Source organism: Lipotes vexillifer, unplaced genomic scaffold (assembly GCF_000442215.2).
Source record: "Lipotes vexillifer unplaced genomic scaffold, Lipotes_vexillifer_v1.1 scaffold641, whole genome shotgun sequence".
In the NCBI taxonomy this organism is placed as follows: domain Eukaryota; kingdom Metazoa; phylum Chordata; class Mammalia; order Artiodactyla; family Lipotidae; genus Lipotes; species Lipotes vexillifer.
Genome location: NW_006780658.1, coordinates 1,062,934 through 1,083,149, shown reverse-complemented (window position 1 = coordinate 1,083,149; position 20,216 = coordinate 1,062,934). Strand labels below are relative to the sequence as shown.

The window sequence follows — 20,216 nt, the reverse complement described above, 5'->3', positions numbered from 1 at the left end:
TAAACTATGCATTAAACTGAAGAAATAAGAAATGGAACAACGAAATACACCTAAAGTTAACAGGCAAAGTAAATATAAATATTAAAATGCATTAATTAGAAAATACAGCAGAATTGATTAATACAATAGCTGATTATATACAAAGAAAAATTAAATTAAAATTAGGAGTATGAAAAGTATTATAATAAAAGAACATATGTAGATAAGTTTTGAAATAAAAACAACTTAATAACATGCTAATTAATCTTAAAGCATTCACTGATATATCTTGGAAAATAAGAATTGGAGTTGGCTTATGATAATGTAGAAAGCCTGAATATTCAATAACCAAGGAAGAAATGAACATGTTGTTAAAAAAATAAGACCTATAAGACTTCATGTATGTACAGTTTTATTAAGAAATGTTTTCAAACTTTCAAGGAACACATAGTTACCATGCTATTGTATATAAATATTAGAGGCCAAAGGAAAATCTAAGGAGCTTTCTGAATTCATTTTATGAAGCTGGTATAGCCCTGATTCAAAACTTGAGAAAAAAATCACAAACTATAGATAAATTTTATTTCATAAGCAGAGACGTAAAACTTAAATAAAATACCATTAAATAGAAATAAAAAACAACTTAAAAAAGAAATTACCCATTAAAACCAAACGATTATATCATAATGCAAGAATGTTTAATTTCCATAATATAACTCATCACATCAAGTAAGGATAATCAGACAACCTATCAATACATTGAGTTGGATCTTCTAGTCAATATAATAAAACTACTGGTAAAGAGGATCACACTTACTATTACTTAGAGATCAGAAAATTACATGTTTGGAAACTCCAAAAGAATCAACTAAAAGACTCTTAAGTAATAATAAGAGATTTCAATAAGGTGAACAAATACAAATCAACATGCAAAAAGTCATTGCTTCCTATATTCTAGTGATATCCATTTAGAGGAGGAAAAAGGAAGGAAGGAACTGATTTGTAATAAGAAAAAATCATAATAAGAAAAGCAGGAAATGTATATAAGGAAATTTCAAATTTTTCCTGATATCTATATCCATATCCATTTCCATATCTATCTGGTTACACTATACTCCTAGATAGGAAAAACAAATTTGTAAAGATGACAATTCTTATAACAGTATGTAATTTGGGACAATTCCAACTAAAGTCACCAAAGATTGCTTTTGGAAGTTTACACAATTTTAAAGTTTATATGGAATGAGTATGACTAACCAAGAACATAAAAAGAAATGAAGAATTTCTCAACCAGATATAATAATCTATAATCAAAATGTAATATTTAAGACAGTGTGAATCAGGTGTTAGAAATTATAAATGTAACCAGGAAAATAGTTCAGAAAGAGATTCTAACAGGTAGACTTTTAACATGTGATAAAGATCATGTCACAAATTGGAGAACAAAGAATTGGTCAGTAATTAGTGTTCAGGTAGTGGGTTAACTACTTGGTATAAGACAGGACTACTGCTTCTCTTCCTAGCCTATACCAAAATTTCAAATGAACTTAAGACAAATGTTAAAGATGAAACCATTAAAAAAATGGGAAAATACATAGGTAAAAAGAGATACTAAAAAGATTTCATTTCATAAAAGTCATTATTTAAAATTCTACAGATTGAAATAGCATAAACATAAATAAACATACCATTTGAGAAAATATTTTCCACAAATATGAAGGCAAAAGCTTAATATACATAATATTTAAGGAGCTTATACAATAATTGAGAAAAACAATGAAACCTCAATAAAACACTAAATGAAAACATAGCCACAAAACATGTGAAAATGTAAACCACAATAATTAAAAGAGAAATCTGTCTGACTTATTTCACTAAGCGTAGTATTCTCTAGGTCTATCCATGTTGCTGCAAATAGCAGTATTTCATTCTTTTTTATGGCTAAGTAATATTCCATCATATATATATATAATATATATATATATTATATATATATATCACATCTTCTTAAGCCAATCATCTGTTGATGGGCACTTGGGTTGTTTCCATGTTTTGGCTATTGTAAATAGTGTTGCTGTGAACACTGGGGTGAATGTATCATTTCGAATTAGAGTTTTTCTTTTTTTCCACATATATACCCAGGCGTGGGATTGCTAGTCAGACAGCAATTCACTAAAATATTAACAATGGTGGCCTCTCTCTATTGGGTTGGTGAAGAATATTTTTAAACTTTGTGTATATTTTCTAAAATGAGCATAAATTCATATTATAGAAGCAAATAAGCATTACTATAAAAAGGGCAGAACATTTTATAATGTAATTTAGAAACACTGTCATTCAAAATATGTTGATCGAAAAAAAAAAAGTAAACTGCTATTATTGGTAGATTTCATTTATGTAGAAGCCTCATTTCCTAACAGTTTTTAGATGAACTAGTAGTCACTGTACTTTGTTTTAAAAATGCAAGTAGCTTCCTTCTTTCACTGACAAGGCTCAGGTAAGAAGCTTGCAGTTTCTTTATGAAGATGCAAGACCTATTTATTTGGTCGGCCAAAAAGCGCCTTTGGTTTTTAAGTAAAAATAAAAGACACATTTTTCATTTTCACCAAGAACTTTATTGAACAATGTATTCACCCTTTTGTGTCACTACCTTCTGCCATTTTTCAGGCAACTTCATAATTCCATCTTTCTTTATAATTTTATCTTGTTGAGAAAAGAACTGTCCCAGGCGCCTTTTACAGTCTTCCAGGGAATTGAAATTTCTTCCATTAAGAGAATTTTGTAAAGACCAAAATAAATGGAAATCCGAAGGTGCCATGTCTGGTGAATACGGCAGATGAAACAGAACTTCCCAGACAAGCTGCGACAGTTTTTGCCTGGTCATCCAAGGAACATACGGTCTTGCGTTTTCTGTTGACTAATTCCGGACGCTTTTCATTGAGTGCTGCTTTCAGTTGGTCTAACTGGGAGCAGTACTTGTTGGAATTAATCGTTTGGTTTTCCGGAAGAAGCTCATAATAGAGGACTCCCTTCCAATCCCACCATATACACAACATTACCTTCTTTGGATGAAGACCGGCCTTTTGTGTGGTTGGTGGTGGTTCATTTCACTTGCCCCACGATCTCTTCCGTTCCACATTGTTGTACGGTATCCACTTTTCATCACCCGTCACAATTTGCTTTAAAAATGGAACGTTTTCATTACGTTTAAGTAGAGAATCACACACAGAAATATGGTCAAGAAGGTTTTTTTCCACTTAAATTACATGGAACACAAACATCAAAGTCATTAACATAACCAAGATGGTGTAAATGGTTTTCAATGCTTGATTTGGATAGTTTGAGTATGTTGGTTATCTCCCACGTGGTATAACGTTGATTGTTCTCAATTAAGGTCTCGATTTGATCGCTATCAAGTTCAACTGGTCTACCCGACCATGGAGCATCGTCCAGCAAGAAATCTCCAGCACGAACCTTCGCAAACCACTTTTGACACGTTCAATCAGTCACAGCACCTTCTCCGTACACTGCACAAATCATTTTCTGCATTTCAGTTGTGTTTTAACCTTTCTTGAAATAATAAAGCATAATATGCCAAAAATGTTGCTTTTTTTCTTCCATCTTCAATATTAAAATGGCTACACAAAAATTCACCAATTTTGATGTTTTTTTTTTTTTAAATGCACGCTGATATGACAGCTGTCGCATACAATCTAAAAAATTGTTTCTAATGAAGTTAAAGACAACTAAGCGCTACTGGAGCCATCTTACCAAAAAAAACAAACGTTTTGGCCAACCCAATACTAAGAGTAAGCAGGTTCAAAGCTGTACGTTTTAGCTCTTGACACTAAACATTTTTTTTTGCCCTGCTTTCAATTTTTAAAAAATTAATTAATTAATTAATTATTGTTTGCATTGGGTCTTCGTTGCTGTGCGTGGGCTTTCTCTAGTTACAGCGAATGGGCGCTACTCTTCGTTGCGGTGCGCAGGCTTCTTATTGCAGTGGCTTCTCTTGCTGTGGAGCACAGGCTATAGGCGTGCGGGCTTCAGTAGGTGTGGTACACGGACTTAGTTGCTCCGTGGCATGTGGGATCTTCCCGGACCAGGGATCGAACCCATGTCCCCTGCATTGTCAGGCAGATTCTTAACCACCGCACCACCCACTGCGCCACCAGGGTAGTCCCTAAGCAATTTCTATTAACAACTTTCACTCTAATGTATGGATGGCATATTGTTACTTTTAAAATGTACATAAATATGTATTTCAGGCACATATGTGGAAGCCCATGTATTTGAAAATGTTTCGGATCCAAATAAAGGAAACCATTTATAACCTTTCCATGTAATTATGATCACAAGGCTTAAACTTCAATCACATGAACAAATTCTTCCCTGGATCCCAACACGTTTTCCTGCCTTTCTCTTCCTTCCAAAATCATTAAACTGAAGTTCCAAAAGTATGTACTTCTCCTCTCTACTTCTAATTAGCCCACTCTTCAGTTTAGTTGGCAAATGTGACATTTGCATAACCAATAGCTCTCTTTCAAAGAGGACTGTGATGTGGGTGATTTTGAAAGGTCTAAAAAAGGTTTTGTGACCTTCAATAGGGTCCATCTGACCACTCAAATAGAAGCTTCCCAGCCACAAATGGCCCGCGTGTCAGACAGGGAGCTTCCTTCACATATGCCTACGTGGATCACTCCTCTCTCATCCCTTTTCTGCTGGCACAAGTCAGAGGTGCTGTTCCAAGTGTGAAATGTGGGTACGAGCAGCAATTTACAGAGTGTGTGTTGCTTTTTTGTGTCTGTTGGTGGCACATTGGAAAATGGGTCTGGCACAGCTCATCCCTCACAAATGCTTAATGTCATCCCTGGGGACAGGAATATCACAAGCCCAGAAAAACACAGCTTTTAGCTGCTTGGTACTGAAAATTTCAGGCAACATTCCAAAAGCCTTCAAAGCTAATGTCAAATTGACAAAGTGCCAAAAACCTCTCTGGCATTAAATATCCACTCTTTATTTTCTCCCTTCAGGTGAACAGCTTGTGAAAATAATAATGTGATAATGCCACCCTGTGTTCCAAATATCTCGAAGCACCATCTTGTTAAGCCTCTCGGCATCCCTTTGAGACTAATGGGAATTGAGCTGACTTATTCATTTTACAGATGAGAAAACCCCACAGGAGATGGGTCAAATGTCTGGGCGATGGCCATGCAGACTTATCACATAGGTCCCAGGTCTGAATTTAGTTCTCAAAACAATGCCAAGTGTTGTAGGGAAGGACCTGAAAAGCTAGCATCAAAAAGGGCCAAAGCAATTTTCACACAGGATGCTAGGTGGGTTGGGGTAATAAACTGGCAAAAGCGATCAAAACACATCCCAGGAGGAACAACAAGGCATAGTCTAGGCATAACAATAAGGCACAGTGTAGGTGTGCGGCCAGTTGGAATCAGTGAGAATTGGCATGGGCCATCAGAAGATCTAATGTGGCATTACGGGCATCTTACAGCAGCAGGCACAGTAGATTTCTGTCATTTTAAATTTTTTAGTGCATCTGAGCCCCCATCCCATAATTACAGATTCCACTATTAAAGGAGTTACAGCAAGGAACAGGACTCTAACCCTCACTACAGAAGTAACTTCCCTTCCCTACATCCTAGCAATCTGGCTTCGAACAATGATCTAAACCAGTCAATGCGATGGCCCATTAAGGACTCTGCATCTAGAGGAAGTGTGTCAGAGAAGCAAGGCACGTTTTAGAGCTTCTTATGACCGTTGCATCCAATGACCCAGCAGTGCTCCAACAATGTTGTCTCTCAGGTGTGCCTTTGCCTGGAGTTCTGGCCAACAAATTTCCCTTAGTGCCTCCTTTGTTTCCTGAGCCTGATTCTCCAGCCTTCCTGTTAATTCAAGGAGATAGCTGATATCTTTCTAATAAATTCATTTTTAGCTGAAATTAACTAGGGTCAGATTCTGTAGTTTGCAACCTGGAAGACTGAAACAGGCAACGACCAAGGCTGTAGAGAAGTTAACAGTAAGCAGATCTAGTGGCATATGTCAACTTTATAGCAACAGGAACTGAAGGTTTGGAGAAAGAATCCCTCCCAAGTATGGCAGACAGTACTGAGTGATCTAAAATCCATTTTCTTGTCTTATTTTTATGTATCCTGTAGAATTATCTTTACCAATCTCCCTTGCAGTTAGCTATGGCACATCACTGAGTTCAGTGAAAATGTGCATTGAGTGATGTGTGTGTCTCTTTCAGACTCGGCCCATTAAAACCTTCTATGTATGCTGCTCCATTTCCTTTTCCCTTTTTGGTTTGCTCTAAGTTTTGACTCTAGGGTAGTTTCGGACACCACGTGTTGAAGATGGCAGAGCCCACACCATCCTGGGTTCTCTGAATGACTGTATGAAGGAGGGTCACCCCACTAACCTGCTCACCAGTCCAGTATGGATCCTTAATCGAGAAATACATTTCTGCTGTGTTTGAACTATTATACTTATGGGGATCTACTTATTACAACATAGCATAAATATACAATGTATAGTACAAACCCAGGTAATCAAAGACATTCAAATTCAGAACAACACCAGCAGCAAGACTGACTTGATGTTGAGTCCCTGAATTGATGGTCTACAGCTTTGGAATTTCTCTCAATTAGGAAAACTACAGATAACAACTGGGATAAAATCTCTAAGGGTCGATTATGCAACTACAGCTACACAGGTTAAAAGGATGCAGGCACAAAAGCTCATTAGATATTTGACGATCCTGAATAGAATTGTGGAATTTATTAGAGATCAATAAATCCTAAATTTTTGTTTCTCTTTCATGCATTGAAGTATCTCCAGACTAGAGATAATGAAAAAGATAAATTATAACTTTGGTTCTGCTTTTACCCCTTTAACCTAGTTTTTTCCTTCTCAAATAGATCCAAGTAATGCACCTTACTCTCCCTCCTGGGTCTCTTTTCCCATCCTTTCATTTTATTTTTATTTATTTATTTATTTGTGGTACGTGGTCCTCTCACAGCTGCGGCCTCTCCCGTTGCGGAGCACAGGCTCCGGACGTGCAGGCTCAGCGGCCATGGCTCACAGGCCCAGCCGCTCCGCGGCATGTGGGATCTTCCCGGACTGGGGCACGAACCCGTGTCCCCTGCATCAGCAGGTGGACTCTCAACCACTGCGCCACCAGGGAAGCCCCCCATCCTTTCATTTTAATTCATTTCCCAATCTCCCCCTTTTTAACTCCCTCTCAAGTGGATGGTTTCTTGGTGTCTCAGGCAGACTTGGCTAATCAGTTCTTAGAACCACACAGTACCTTGAGTATGTACCTAACGTTTGTTGAACGAAGAAATTATTCTTGTTTTCTATTTTTAATGAGACAACATTGCACTAATGTCTCCTCTCCATGTTCAAGTTGAAAGAGACCTTAGAGATCATCTAGTCCAGTCATTACACACACACACACACACACACACACACACACTCACACACCCTTCCACAATATACAGTTCCCTTCTACAGCATCTCTGATGTGGCCCATCCAGTCTGTGCATGCATATTTCTGGTGATGAGAAGCTTACTGCTTTACGAGAAAGCCTATGCCATTGAATGACATCTCCAAAGTTTTAAAAGTTGTTCTAATTTTAGATAAAAAATATTTCTCCATAAAACTTTCATTGATCGCTCAGCATTGGGGTTCCTTGGTGATCACATATCCCAGTAGAAATTCCCTTGCTTGGGAGTCAGAAAAATCTGGTTTCTAGCTCCACTTTTGCAGCTGACCAACTAGCTGACCTCAGGCAAATTGTTCCTCCTCTCCCACATGAAATGTCCTCAACTATGAAATAAGAGGTAGGAAAAATATTATTTTTAAGATCATTGATTAAAATAATGCTTATAACAGAAACCTATTACACACCATTATATGCTTACCTCCAGGCTAGCTCTGATTCATCAGTTAACACAATTTTGCTAAGTCTATTTAACGAGCCCAAATATTACCGATTTGTATTACTATTCCATCCACAATTATTTATCTTCTCCACAGAGATATCAGGAAAAAATCTTCATAGTCGTACTGAAGTCCAGATACAACACGTGTATGTATATTCCTTATAATTCCAACCAAAGTTAAATATGAGTAAATTTGTATGACTTGCTTTAAGGCACTGAAACTTGACATTCTTTTCTAAATATCCTCAAATCATTAGGCTGAGTCTATCTTTGGCCAGTTCTTAAAATATAAAGATACTTAGTAAATCATGTATAGTCAAAGGACATGCTTTCTGTGCCAACACCACCGTCTGCCCAGTACAGTTCCACCAGTTCCGATGCACCCAAAATGAAACCCCAGGTGAAGAGATGTTTCTTTCCTGCCATTGTACACAAAGGTCAGACATCAAGCGCAAAAACTGCATCTTGGAGAAGCATGCTACTGAGATAATAGCAGAATGTTGAATTAAAAATGGGTTTTCCATCAAGATGGGTCTTATTAATGGAGTCAGGTACTGTGTAATGTACTGTGTCAAGTGCACTGCATAAGTGCATATTAGATGGCGTCAAAGACACAGGTAAAATCTACAAAAGATATATGTATATGTAAAACTGATTCGCTTTGCTGTACACCTGAAACACAACATTGTAAATCAACTATGCTCCAATAAAACTTTTTAGAAAAATACACAAGTAAGATGAGAATTAGGAGCACAGGATAAATTAGACAAGATGGAAGTGACCTGAATCCATCCAATGACTCGCTGCCTTGATGTGTTTTATATGCTCTGGCTTGAGTTTACTTATGGGAGGGAGTCAGCTTCATACCGAGGGACTGGGATTTGAAAGACTAGTTAAAATGAGAAAAGCATGGTACTATCTCTTTGGAGGATAGTTCTGGTCTTTCAGCTTTCCTTGGAAAGTCTCTAAGCTCTGTTTAGTTTTCTGAAACAGTTCAGATTACTCCACAGTTTCTAGTGATAATTAATATCTCAAATCAGTTAGGCCATATCTACTTAGGCCCAACATGTACTATAAAGTAGGAATGTTCATTGTGAGTACAATAGGGAGAGGGAAGGAACGCTAACAATAAACATAATAACTGAGGACAAAAATCACGTGATGGAAATCTCTATGCCGAAGCATCAGCCCAGGGTGATTCTCTAGGAAGCTGCAGAACTTCCCTGTGGTACCTGATGTCATCTGATCCCTATCCATAATGCTAGAAACATAGTGAAACAAGCCTAAAATCCATTTGGAACCAGTCAGGGTCCTGCTTCACTGCAATAATCCCAAGAATACCCATTTCCCTCTAAGAAGCTGCCCTTTGGGACATTCCTGTAACACATCCCACTTTCAGGCTCTCTCCTACTGAAACTGGTCCTGTTGCGTCTGTAGCCAGAAGAGTTGCTTCTGGTTGGAAGCTGTGATGGAGATGTCCAACAGAAATGAGTCTGTGAGTACCTGGGATGGAAGAACTATTTCACAGAACCAACTTTTCTCTCTTAGTGTCAAAAAGGGTTGAAATCAGTAGGAAGAACCACCCCGTCAGTCAGCTCCCTCTATGTTCAGCTGCCCTGTAAAGCATCCTAACTAGGGTGGTTTTCATAAAGTAAATATGCCCTTAAATCCTTTGTAGCCAAAGGTTACAAAGCCTTTGCAAGGGTGGGTGGACCACAAAAAAGAGATCCGTGAGCATATTTTTACATTGGCAAGAAAAGCAAAATGTCACTCAACTAAATTTAAGATTGTTCACACACATCTGCTACCACCAGAAAGCTAAAAAAAAAAAAAAAAAAAAAGAAGAAGAAGAAAGAAAGAAAAAAGAAATGCAAATAGCTCACAGTCTAAATAGCTCTGGACATTTTTCTGTTCTTCAGATGACTTATGCTATTTCAACAATGATGGGAAGGCTCTCAAAGCAGAAGCCAAAACATGTTTGTGGTCTATCACGTAGGGACAATTTTTGGTTAAATAAATACACAGACAACCGTATCTCAACTAGAAAATATATATGTTAGATAGATGTTGTTATAAATACATCACTAAAATGTGTGCAAAAAGTCTAGAAATATAAAATGTTACACTGCAGACAATATCATAAGTAAATCACATCCCTAAGAGACAGAGACAAAGATTGCTAGAAAATACATTTCTAGAATCAGGTACATGTCCTCCCATTTCAGAACATAAAGCAGATGCATCTTATGACATGAGCCTCAAATCCTCTAAATTAGAATCTTACAGTCTAATCAACCAGAGTGATTTGTCCAAAGTCTACCGCTGCAAGAAATGGATACAGTTTATCATAAAGGAACCATCAAAGTTTTAAAAACACAGAAGTCTGCTCAACAGTGTGGGAAAGGCCCTACTTATTCATCTCAAAACTCAATACATAATGGTAAAACACAGGGAAATTAAACTAAAACAACTGGAATCATATATCTACCTTTCTTTTCAAAAATAGAGTTCTTTTAAATATTGACATCAATTAAAGAAATCATCAGTGGATCTATTAAACATAGCTGACAAAAATATATAACAAGGGCTCCTTAATATAAAACTAAGTCACAGCCTCCAAAATTTTGTACCAAATACACTGTCAAAATGTAAGTGCCATTTATCCAAAAATCAAATGCCAAATTACAGAAGACTTAAGGAGCAACAGTAAATTCACTTGGAAGTTATCTATAACAGAAAAAATTAGTTATATTTGAATTAGGGGTTTAGCTAAGTAAATTGTATTTACAGTAGCTTTTACATAGGAGGAGGACTACTGAGGGAAGTCAATTCCATATTTACAATAATATAAAAAGATAGTTTTCTCAAACTTTAAAATAAGTGGTTCAGCATAAATAAATGTTCCAAACCTCACTTAACTGGCCTGAGAAAAGATAATTATTTGTTATATTACTTTTTTATGACACTCTGTTCCCTTAGACAAATCTGAATAGCTAATCAAGATATCTGTGGAGGTCATTCTTCATAGCAATTCAAAGTATCATTTCTTCATTGGCTGTGCGATATAACAGTATCATAAAACTAAACCTCTGACAGTTTTAAGGAGGTTGTTATAAGATATTTTTGAATAAACTATTTTTTAAATTTCTGGTGTGAACAGTTAAATTGGACTACTTTGAAACAAATTAAATACTTCAGTGACGCTAAAGGTACCTCTCCAGTGGTCCATATCTAATCATTTTATAAAAGGATCTGCACTTTCCACTTACTATAGGCTTTTACTGTATATATTTTATACCAGTAAATTTAAAATTTCATAAGTCATCTCCTATGCGTGCCAACATTAGAATACCTAGACATTTTCTCTTTTGGTAAGTGAAATATAATCTGCAATTTAAAAGTTTAAAACTATCCTTTAAAATGAGCACAAATCAGGAATAACTTTCCGAAGAGAGCCTTGCATTTACAAAAGGCAACAAACTATATATTTAGAACTATTTAAATGAGTATTTTAAAATGCTCTGATTTTAGCAATGCAATTAATTTGTGGTAAATTAAAACAAAAACTTAGACTACAAAGATTCAAAGTACCAAGCATTCACATACCAACTGATGCAATGAGAAAGCAATTTTTCAAAATAACATATTCACACTTTCTAATATAATCTTTTTAAATGGTTAATCCTGAATTTCAAATGGAATGAAGACCGTTACATTTTATAGCTTAAATTTAGACTAACTCGGTTAGAGTTTGGAGTTTCCTCTCTCCAGATGTAAAAACATGATAGACCTAAAATAGATGACAGACATTTGGAAAACTTACACTGTCAGATTGCTTGCCCTGGTCACAGTCCCACGTCGTTGTTCGCTGGCCTGACCTCTCCATGGTGCTGAAGAGTTACTCTTGCCCATTTGAGAGGAAAGAGTTGTTTATTCAAACAGGCTTTACAAGAAATCCATAAAGGGCCGTCTGTGTTAGCAAGTGAAGTTATCTGAAGAATTTCTGTAACACATACTACAAAGGAGATGCTTTACCCTTCAGTTACCAAGCACGATGCTCAGGCAGCTCAAAGAAGATTTTGGAGCAGAAATCTTCAAGTATGGACAAAAAAGAGGGAGAGCTCTTTGGGAGATGAAGTTTGCTGATTTTTCTCAGTGTTATTCAAATTGAGGGGAAAAAAAAGGGAGAAACTACAGGCCAGGCTACTCAGAGAACAGAGGATTCCAGAAAAGTTCTTGATCTTAATGCAGAAAACAAGCTCCCATTAGTCCAAAGAAGCCAATTCACTTCATTCTATCATTGCATCTATTTTTTGATTAAACAAAAACAAAGCTCAGAATTCCACAAGGCACTGCACACACTAGAGCGAGGTATGCCTCACTCTAGCCCCAGCCTCTGTCTGCTGAAGACTATCACAGCAGAAATCAGGCTCTTGTGGCTTTCACAGATTACCTCTTTCTGAGGCTGAAACGTATAAAGAGCCACATGACACCCAATGATGTCATCTCTAAAGCAGGTCACAGTTGCTGCTGTGTGTAGATGAAGTTCTTCTAGTGAAGTGTTTGGCATAGTGATTTTCTTGAAAATCTACTTGCATTAAATAGTGTGGTCTTCTATCAATATACTTAACCCTATCAATACAGTGCCATGAAGAGAAAATCAATTTATTCCTCACAGGTAAAGAAGGGGTTTCCCCTCACGGAGCTCTAAAGGGAACTAGAGGAACTGTAGAGACAGACAGGAACTTCTAAAATGTCTCTCAGAATTTTTAGCATTTGAAAAAAATCATTATTTTTTAATGCCAATCTATGAAGATTGCAAAATAAAAATTAAGGCAACTGTCTTCAACTCCAGACAACATTTTATTTGACGGAATTTAAGAATGTTTCATAGACAAAAAATTTTACTAACACCTATCTCTGAAAGGAGTTGAGTATGTTTTCAAATGTTGGTAGGAAATTTCTTTTACTCATTATTTCTAGATGTTTTTCAGCTCAGAACACAGTTAACAAAAGTTTAACTCCACTATAGGTAATTTTTACATGTAACTAGTAATAAATAGTATACAAAGATATTTTAAAGAATGTATAAGAATGAGAAATATCCATTTCCATTCTGTGTAGTGTGTTTTTCTCTTTCTTAACATGTAGTCACACATCATAACGGGATTTTCAGTCATAGTTGACTTTCTTGTCAGCTAATAGTTAAATCATCTAATCTCTCTTCATGCAAACTAAAAATCCTCATAGTCAAAGTGAAGATTAAATTGAAACTAATCTAATCAGTGCCTATTGACTGTATCCTCTTTTAATAAAAACCAAAATGGATCAAACAACAGAAACCTTCCTTGGTGAGCACAATACTTATATTTTTGAGAAAGAAAAGAACTATAAATTCTAGGAAAACAGAATTTTCAACACAATCAGTGCCACTGGGAAAATGCTATTAAAAAATAATGGGTGTTTTGGTATCAGACCCAGGGAAAATTTGCTTAAGCACCTCCTCAAGGCACATGATTTACAATACAAAAATATCGAGATGCAAATTAGAAAAAATATTGATCACCTGGGTGATCATGTCTGTTTCTTAAATAAAGTTGAATTTGTTTGCAATTTCTATAACTCACAGTTTTCTATTCTTTACGATAATACGGATTACCTAAGACATTAAAAAAAAATACAGAATTCCCAGATATTCTAATTCAAAAGATCTATTATGGTTCTGGAACCTGTGGTTTTTTTCTTTTTAAAGCTTTCTAAGTAATTCTTATGCAGAAAACACTGCAATAATGAATATATTACAAAGTACACAATCATATAAAAATCAAGATAAGTACAAAAATATATATGATATTTATCATAATAAAAGGCCAAATTGTTGCTACATGAAGCGTGCAATGTTGGAGGTTCCCTTCTTCCTGTCTCCTCAGATTTCCATGAGGAAGAAACTTCCTAAATACTCCCAGACTCTGGTTTCCACCCTTTAATCCACTCCAGGAAGGTAGAAGGAGTTACCTTAACTGCAGGATTAGGCAAAGGCACTGGCAGCCCAACATCATTCTCCCTCCACTTTTTAATGGGTTCCACCTCTCTGCACAAGATCTGTGGGTGAGGCTGGCAGTATCTAGTGCTTCCTGTGATTGCTAAGATTCCTTAAATCCAAAGCTTAGTAGTAGAGAGCTCAATGGCCACAGGTTTGAATTCCACCCTCAAATCCAGCTTTGACAGGAAATAAAGGTGAGATTTTTATATCCCTCTGCCTAAATGTCTGGCCTTTCAAAATAAGTTTCCAAATCAAGAACAGAAAAGGAGTTATTTACTGATTCCCTAAAACCCCATCTTCCAACATTGTTATGTCATTGACTAGACTTGGTCTTTTTATTTAAACCCTGCTAGCCAGTTAATGTAACAAGTTTTATATGTGAACTAACTTAGTAAAATTTGCATAATACAGCTCTATAATAGAGACCTATAAAAAGGAGATGTCATGTGTAAAAATTTCATTAGAAGCTTTCAAAATGCACTGTTCAATTCATTTTAATTTCATAATTGAGCCACTTAGAAGCTCCAGCTCTTGGCACTTTTCTTCCACAACTACTAACTCTAGAATAGTATTTTCCAAAGTGTTCCATGGATCAGTAGTCCAATAAGATGTGACTCTTAATGAGTTTCCTGGTCAAAGAAGTTTAGGAAACATGAAAACAGTGATCCCCATCTTGCAAATTCAAAATGTGTATTAGCTTAGTAAGGCTCTAAGAAGTCCTGAAGTAAATAAATTAGCTTATTTCGCCCTTCCCCCAATTAACATCTATCAATACCCTATGAGACTAGTATTCCAGGTTCCACATTGTGGGAAATTCTGCTCTAGAAGATGTTTCAGCAGTCAGATTTTTGTTACTAATAATACCTAAACATCTATATAATTAATCAGTGAAATGTTATCGAGGATGTCCTCTAAGTTGTCAGTACATCTGTTACAAGAATTGCCAACCATGACTGGGGAATTATGTAAATTCTGCAAGGGCAGAGGTTGTGTGTATTTGGGTGATCATTTTATCTCCAGGGCTTGACAAAGGGCCAGCACACAGGAGGCACTCAATATTTGTTGAATGAGTGAACAAATGATGCTGACCTAATCCAAGGATGTGAATAACTCCCCTCCCCACCCAAGATGTCTTATTTACAAAAAGAACATCCTAAAGAGTCTTAGGCCAATGGGCTTTCCAGGAAAAAAAAAAGGAATACAGTAGTAGATCTCACTCCAGTTCCACCACATCCAATTTCTCCTTGGATCCTAAAGCAGCTTTCATACTCATTCAAAGAGCGAAACGCTGATTTGTAATGATGAAACTAGATTTTATAACAGAAGGTGCAACTGGGTCTAAACCAGGGATTCAACACTTTATCTCACCTAAGCTGTAGAATAAGGACAGGATCTAGGTGAGGACAAATGCTGAGACTGGACTTAAGGAAAACTGCAAAGAGAACAAATTCTTTTTCAACCCTCTTTGCGTAAAGTGAGGAACTTAGTGCCTAGATTTTTGTATCTGAATTCCTAGGTTAATGACTTTGAGACCACTTAGGAGGATTTATTATATTAAATTATAGGGAATTGTCAATTTTGCATATAATTTTGAACTCAGGAAATGTTCAATGTTAGCAGTCGCTAAAAAAAAGTTTTTTTAATCCTCAAACCTAAACAACATGCTCATTTTTAAACCTATCAAGAAAAATGTCCTCAAATCATTAAGTCAAAAGGATGACTTGGAAAAAAGAATCAGTATTATCAACCAATATTCAAATACGCAAAGAGGAGGGCGTTTGTGGTATAAAAAGATATTATTTTTTGCTGGAGAGGGTGGAGAAGAGGGAAAATGTAATTTTCCTGCACTGTTGGTGGGAATGTAAATTGGTGCAACCACTAAGGAAAACAGCATGGAGGTTCCTCAAAAAACTAAAAGCAGAGTTGCCATATGATTCTGCAACTCCACTCCTGGGCATATATCCGGAGAAAACTGTAATTCAGAAAGATACATGCACCCCAATGTTCACAGCAGCACTATTTACAATAGCCAAGACATGGAAACAAACTAAATGTCCATCTAAAGATAACTGGATAAAGAAGATGTGGTACAATATACAATGGAATATTCCTCAGCCATAAAAAAAGAATGAAATAATGCCATTTGCAGCAACATGGATGGACCTAGAGATGATCGTACTAAGTTTAGTAAGTCCGAAAGAGAAAGATAAATACCATATTATATCACTTATATGTGGAATCTAAAATATGACACAAATGAACGTATCTACGAAACAGAAACAGACTCACAAACATAAAGAGCAGACTTGTGGCTGCCAAGGGAGAGGGGGTGGGAGAGGGATGGACTGGGAGTTTGGGATTAGCAGGTGCAAACTATTATATACAGAATGGATAAGCAGCAAGGTCCTACTGTATATAGCACAGGGAACTATATTCAATATCCTGTGATAAACCATAATGGAAAAGAATATGAAAAGGAATATATATATATACGTATAACTGAATGACTTTTCCATACAGCACGAATTAACACAACATTGTAAATCAACTAAACTTCAATAAAATAAATTTTTCAAAAACAGGATATTATTTTGTACAATTCCATTTTATTCAGACTGTAATATATGGTTATGTATTATAGAATTTCTAAAACTTTGGAAAAGAAAACATTTGTTCTCTAAGACCCTGGTTTGAAGAAAAGAGAAATCTATTTACCTCCATGTAAATACCAAGAAGTCTTCTCTTTTTACAGATGATTACTATATTCTCTGAACCAACATTTGGGACAAATAGATTGGCAAAATAATTGTGCAATTTCAGGGTCTGAAAGGCTAGACGTTAGATAGAGCTTGGGTGCTGAAACATTAGAACTCATGGGACCTAAATTTATAACAGCTGGGCATAATACTGTAACTTGTCCCTGACCTGGAAAATCTAGGTTATTAAATTATTAAGTAGTACAAGGCTTACATTCTCTATAATTTTGCAGCTCTCAGGACGGGGGGGGGGGGGGGGGGGGTCCCAGGAAATCCTCTTTTAGGGCTTGAGTTTCCTCCCAAAACAAGTACGACTTTGGAAGAAGACTTTCTCCCTTTAATCACTAAATTTTTCCTGATGTATTTCAAGCCTGGAGGTTGTAAATCTCAAAAAGGGCAATAGAACCTGAGGATAATTAAGCATGTTGAATATAGGCGCACCTGCTGTGTCTGGCAGGAAGGAACGGTCTTAGCTTTTGGTGGTGTACTTGGGGAGGTGTGGTAGGTCACCTGGCTGCCCGCTGTTGGCTACCCAGCTACTCTCACTAAAAGCCAGGACTACTCCAGCAACCCCATAAATATGAGGGCTCCATGGCTTCTCTCCAGGACAACTGGCATAACAGGGTCTTGAGCTGGCCCAGACCACCACTCCTGAACCTGCTCAAGAATTATAAGAATTACAGAAACTGCTCAAGGATTACAAGAACTGTAATTCTTCCTGACCAGGAGTGAAACAAGGCTTTGCACTGACCGGCCTGAGAGGTGTAACTCTGTTCTCCCCGACATGCTGGAGATGGGATGGATCCTCCCATCTCTTTTTCCTCAGGTCTGAAGCCAGGAGAATAATCTAGGCTTTCTTCTACTATGTATGTGGGTGTGGTCTCTCAGAAGAGGCCGACTCCTTTAGAGGCAAAAGTACTTGCACCTGACTTAACCTTTCGACCTTGAAAATTAGTTTTTAAAGGAGCAACACTAAAATAAATGCTTAATTTATTACTTTTGTAAGTACAGCTCCAATCTCAGAACATACACATGTATACATATATACTCTGAACATATGTATACATTTATATATATATATATATATATATATATATATATACCATGGCTCACGGGCCCAGCCGTTCCACGGCATGTGGGATCCTCTCGGGCCGGGGCCGTGTCCCCTGCATCGGCAGGCGGACTCTCAACCACTGCACCACCAGGGAAGCCAGTTTATGCATTCTTAATTGAGTCCATTCATAGTTATAAAGTAGATAAGGTATATATATTCTGATTGTGAGGATTAGTATAGATAATGAGATATATGAGGATGAGGATGGTGACAGATGAGGAACCCGTATGTTTTGTTCTTTGACGTCAGTGATGAGGCAGTTTTTCCAAGAGTTAAGGACAAGGCTGGATTGGAAATATGAAGGGTTCATCCAAATCACTGGCCTTAAAATAAAGAGAGGGTATGAAATGACAGGGAAATAGATCAGATTTTTATGCCAGTTTTCCAAAAGTGAGAATAATTCATCAACTTTAGATTTTCAGCTTCTTATCTATTACTCAATTAGAATAATTTTTATGTTGACATACATCTTAAACGGAGTTAGATTCCTAAACTAATACAAAGAGGACATACTACATGCTTTGTGTCAAAGAGTAAAGTCAAAAGAAGATGTGGTATATTCACACTATTCACTCAATTAAGAGAGAAAAAAAATCAATTAGCCTACAGGCTTGCAAAGATGCAATTCATCATTACATCCAAAACAATGTCATAATTGTATTGGAAAGCAAGTTCACCAATTTTTGCCCTTTGAACAGGTGTGATTCTATCAATTTCAAATTTAAGAAATAACATTTCAAAATAATTGAGGAAATCTTTTAAAAATAAGGTAGAATTCTTGTAACATTTAAACTTATTAAATAGTTGGAGGGCTATATGCATACCTTTTAAATAATAGTCAAAATTTAAGAGAAAGTATCAGAAGAAGTCTGAGACAATTTTCAACTATTTGATATTTAAACCCCAACAGGTGCTGAGCAGCTAATTCTTGAGATACAACAAAAGGGAGAGACGAAACAGAAAACCATAAAAAGAAACGAAATTGAGCTATTTGTGATGAGGTGGATAGACCTAGAGTCTGTCATACAGAGTGAAGTAAGTCAGAAAGAGAAGGACAAATAATGCTAACACATATATATATATGGAATTTAAGAAAAAAAAAATGTTATGAAGAACCTAGGGGTAAAACAGGAATAAAGACACAGACCTACTGGAGAACAGACTTGAGGATATGGGGAGGGGGAAGGGTGAGCTGTGATAGGGCGAGTGAGAGACATGGACATATATATACACTAACAAACGTAAGGTAGATAGCCAGTGGGAAGCAGCCGCATGGCACAGGGATACCGATCCGTTCCTTGTGGCTGCCTGGAGGGGTGGGATAGGGAGGGTGGGAGGGAGGGAGACAAAGAGGGAGGAGATATGGGAACATATGTATATGTGTAACTGATTCACTCTGTTATAAAGCAGAAACTAACACACCATTGTAAAGCAATTATACCCCAATAAAGATGTTAAAAAAAATTTGAAAAAAAAAAAAATAAAATAAAATCTATCTTCTCATTTCAAAAAAAAAAAAAACAGGCTCTGTGCATCCCTGGCCTCCTCAGTGCAAATCCAGGTAAAAATTTCACCTCTGCTCTTCACAAGTTTTCCAGTGTTTTGAACGCATGGAGTGTTTTCAAGAGCGGATTCAGAATCGACTAACATTTACTGAGAGACTTTGGGGTCCCAGGCTCTGTGCTGTTTTACATATGTAGTGCCATTTAATCTTCACAGCAATAACAATCCACCTCTGAGGTGGGTATTATTTTCAGTTTGCAGATGAAGAAGGGCCTCTCAAGGGATACATCTTAGACTCACAAAAAGTGACAGGTTTTTTAAGTCAGGTCCTCTTACCAAGCCAGGGCCTCATTCCATGAGCCACGCTGCCCCCTACAGGCCAGACCATAATAGTATGGGAACCAACGGGAAAAATGGGCGTGGCAAGGAAGGAAGGCCCAGGCATATGGAATCAATTCAAACAAAATGGGACTAAGAATGTCCCCAAACAATCCAGAGATTTTTCTGGATTTATCTGCAGGGATATGCTAATAATTTTTTAAAAAGTATAAACCTAATGGTTTACAATGGACCATGCTATACTTTCTTTCCATGACATCCTATTAAACAAATTACAGGTTTCTTGAAGCTGGGAACTAAAACAATAAGTATTTGGTCACATGAAATTGATTAATAAAAAACACAAAGCATTTTCCAGTGTTGTCCTCTATTCAATAACTAATATTTTTTTTTTTTTTTTTTTTTTTTTTTTTCCTTGCGTTATGCGGGCCTCTCACTGTTGTGGCCTCTCCCATTTGCGGAGCACAGGCTCCGGACGCGCAGGCTCAGTGGCCATGGCTCACGGGCCCAGCCGCTCCGC

At 36.8% G+C, this 20,216-nt stretch overlaps 1 protein-coding gene across 5 annotated transcripts in view; it reads right to left on the bottom strand.

Moving 5' to 3' along the window:
- The window catches only part of SCHIP1 (schwannomin interacting protein 1), a 785,715-nt gene that overhangs the window by 569,572 nt on the left and 195,927 nt on the right, over window positions 1–20,216 (bottom strand). For 2 of the 5 annotated variants that reach the window (XM_007454126.1, XM_007454128.1), the window contains exon 1: window positions 11,765–12,399. The exons of 2 other annotated variants lie outside the window; for them this stretch is intronic. In XM_007454126.1, the coding sequence (XP_007454188.1) occupies window positions 11,765–11,827 (63 nt within the window). In that variant the 5' untranslated portion in view covers window positions 11,828–12,399. Of the gene's footprint in view, window positions 1–11,764; window positions 12,403–20,216 lie in introns of those variants that run through there. One more of the 5 variants, XM_007454125.1, reaches the window with a different exon arrangement.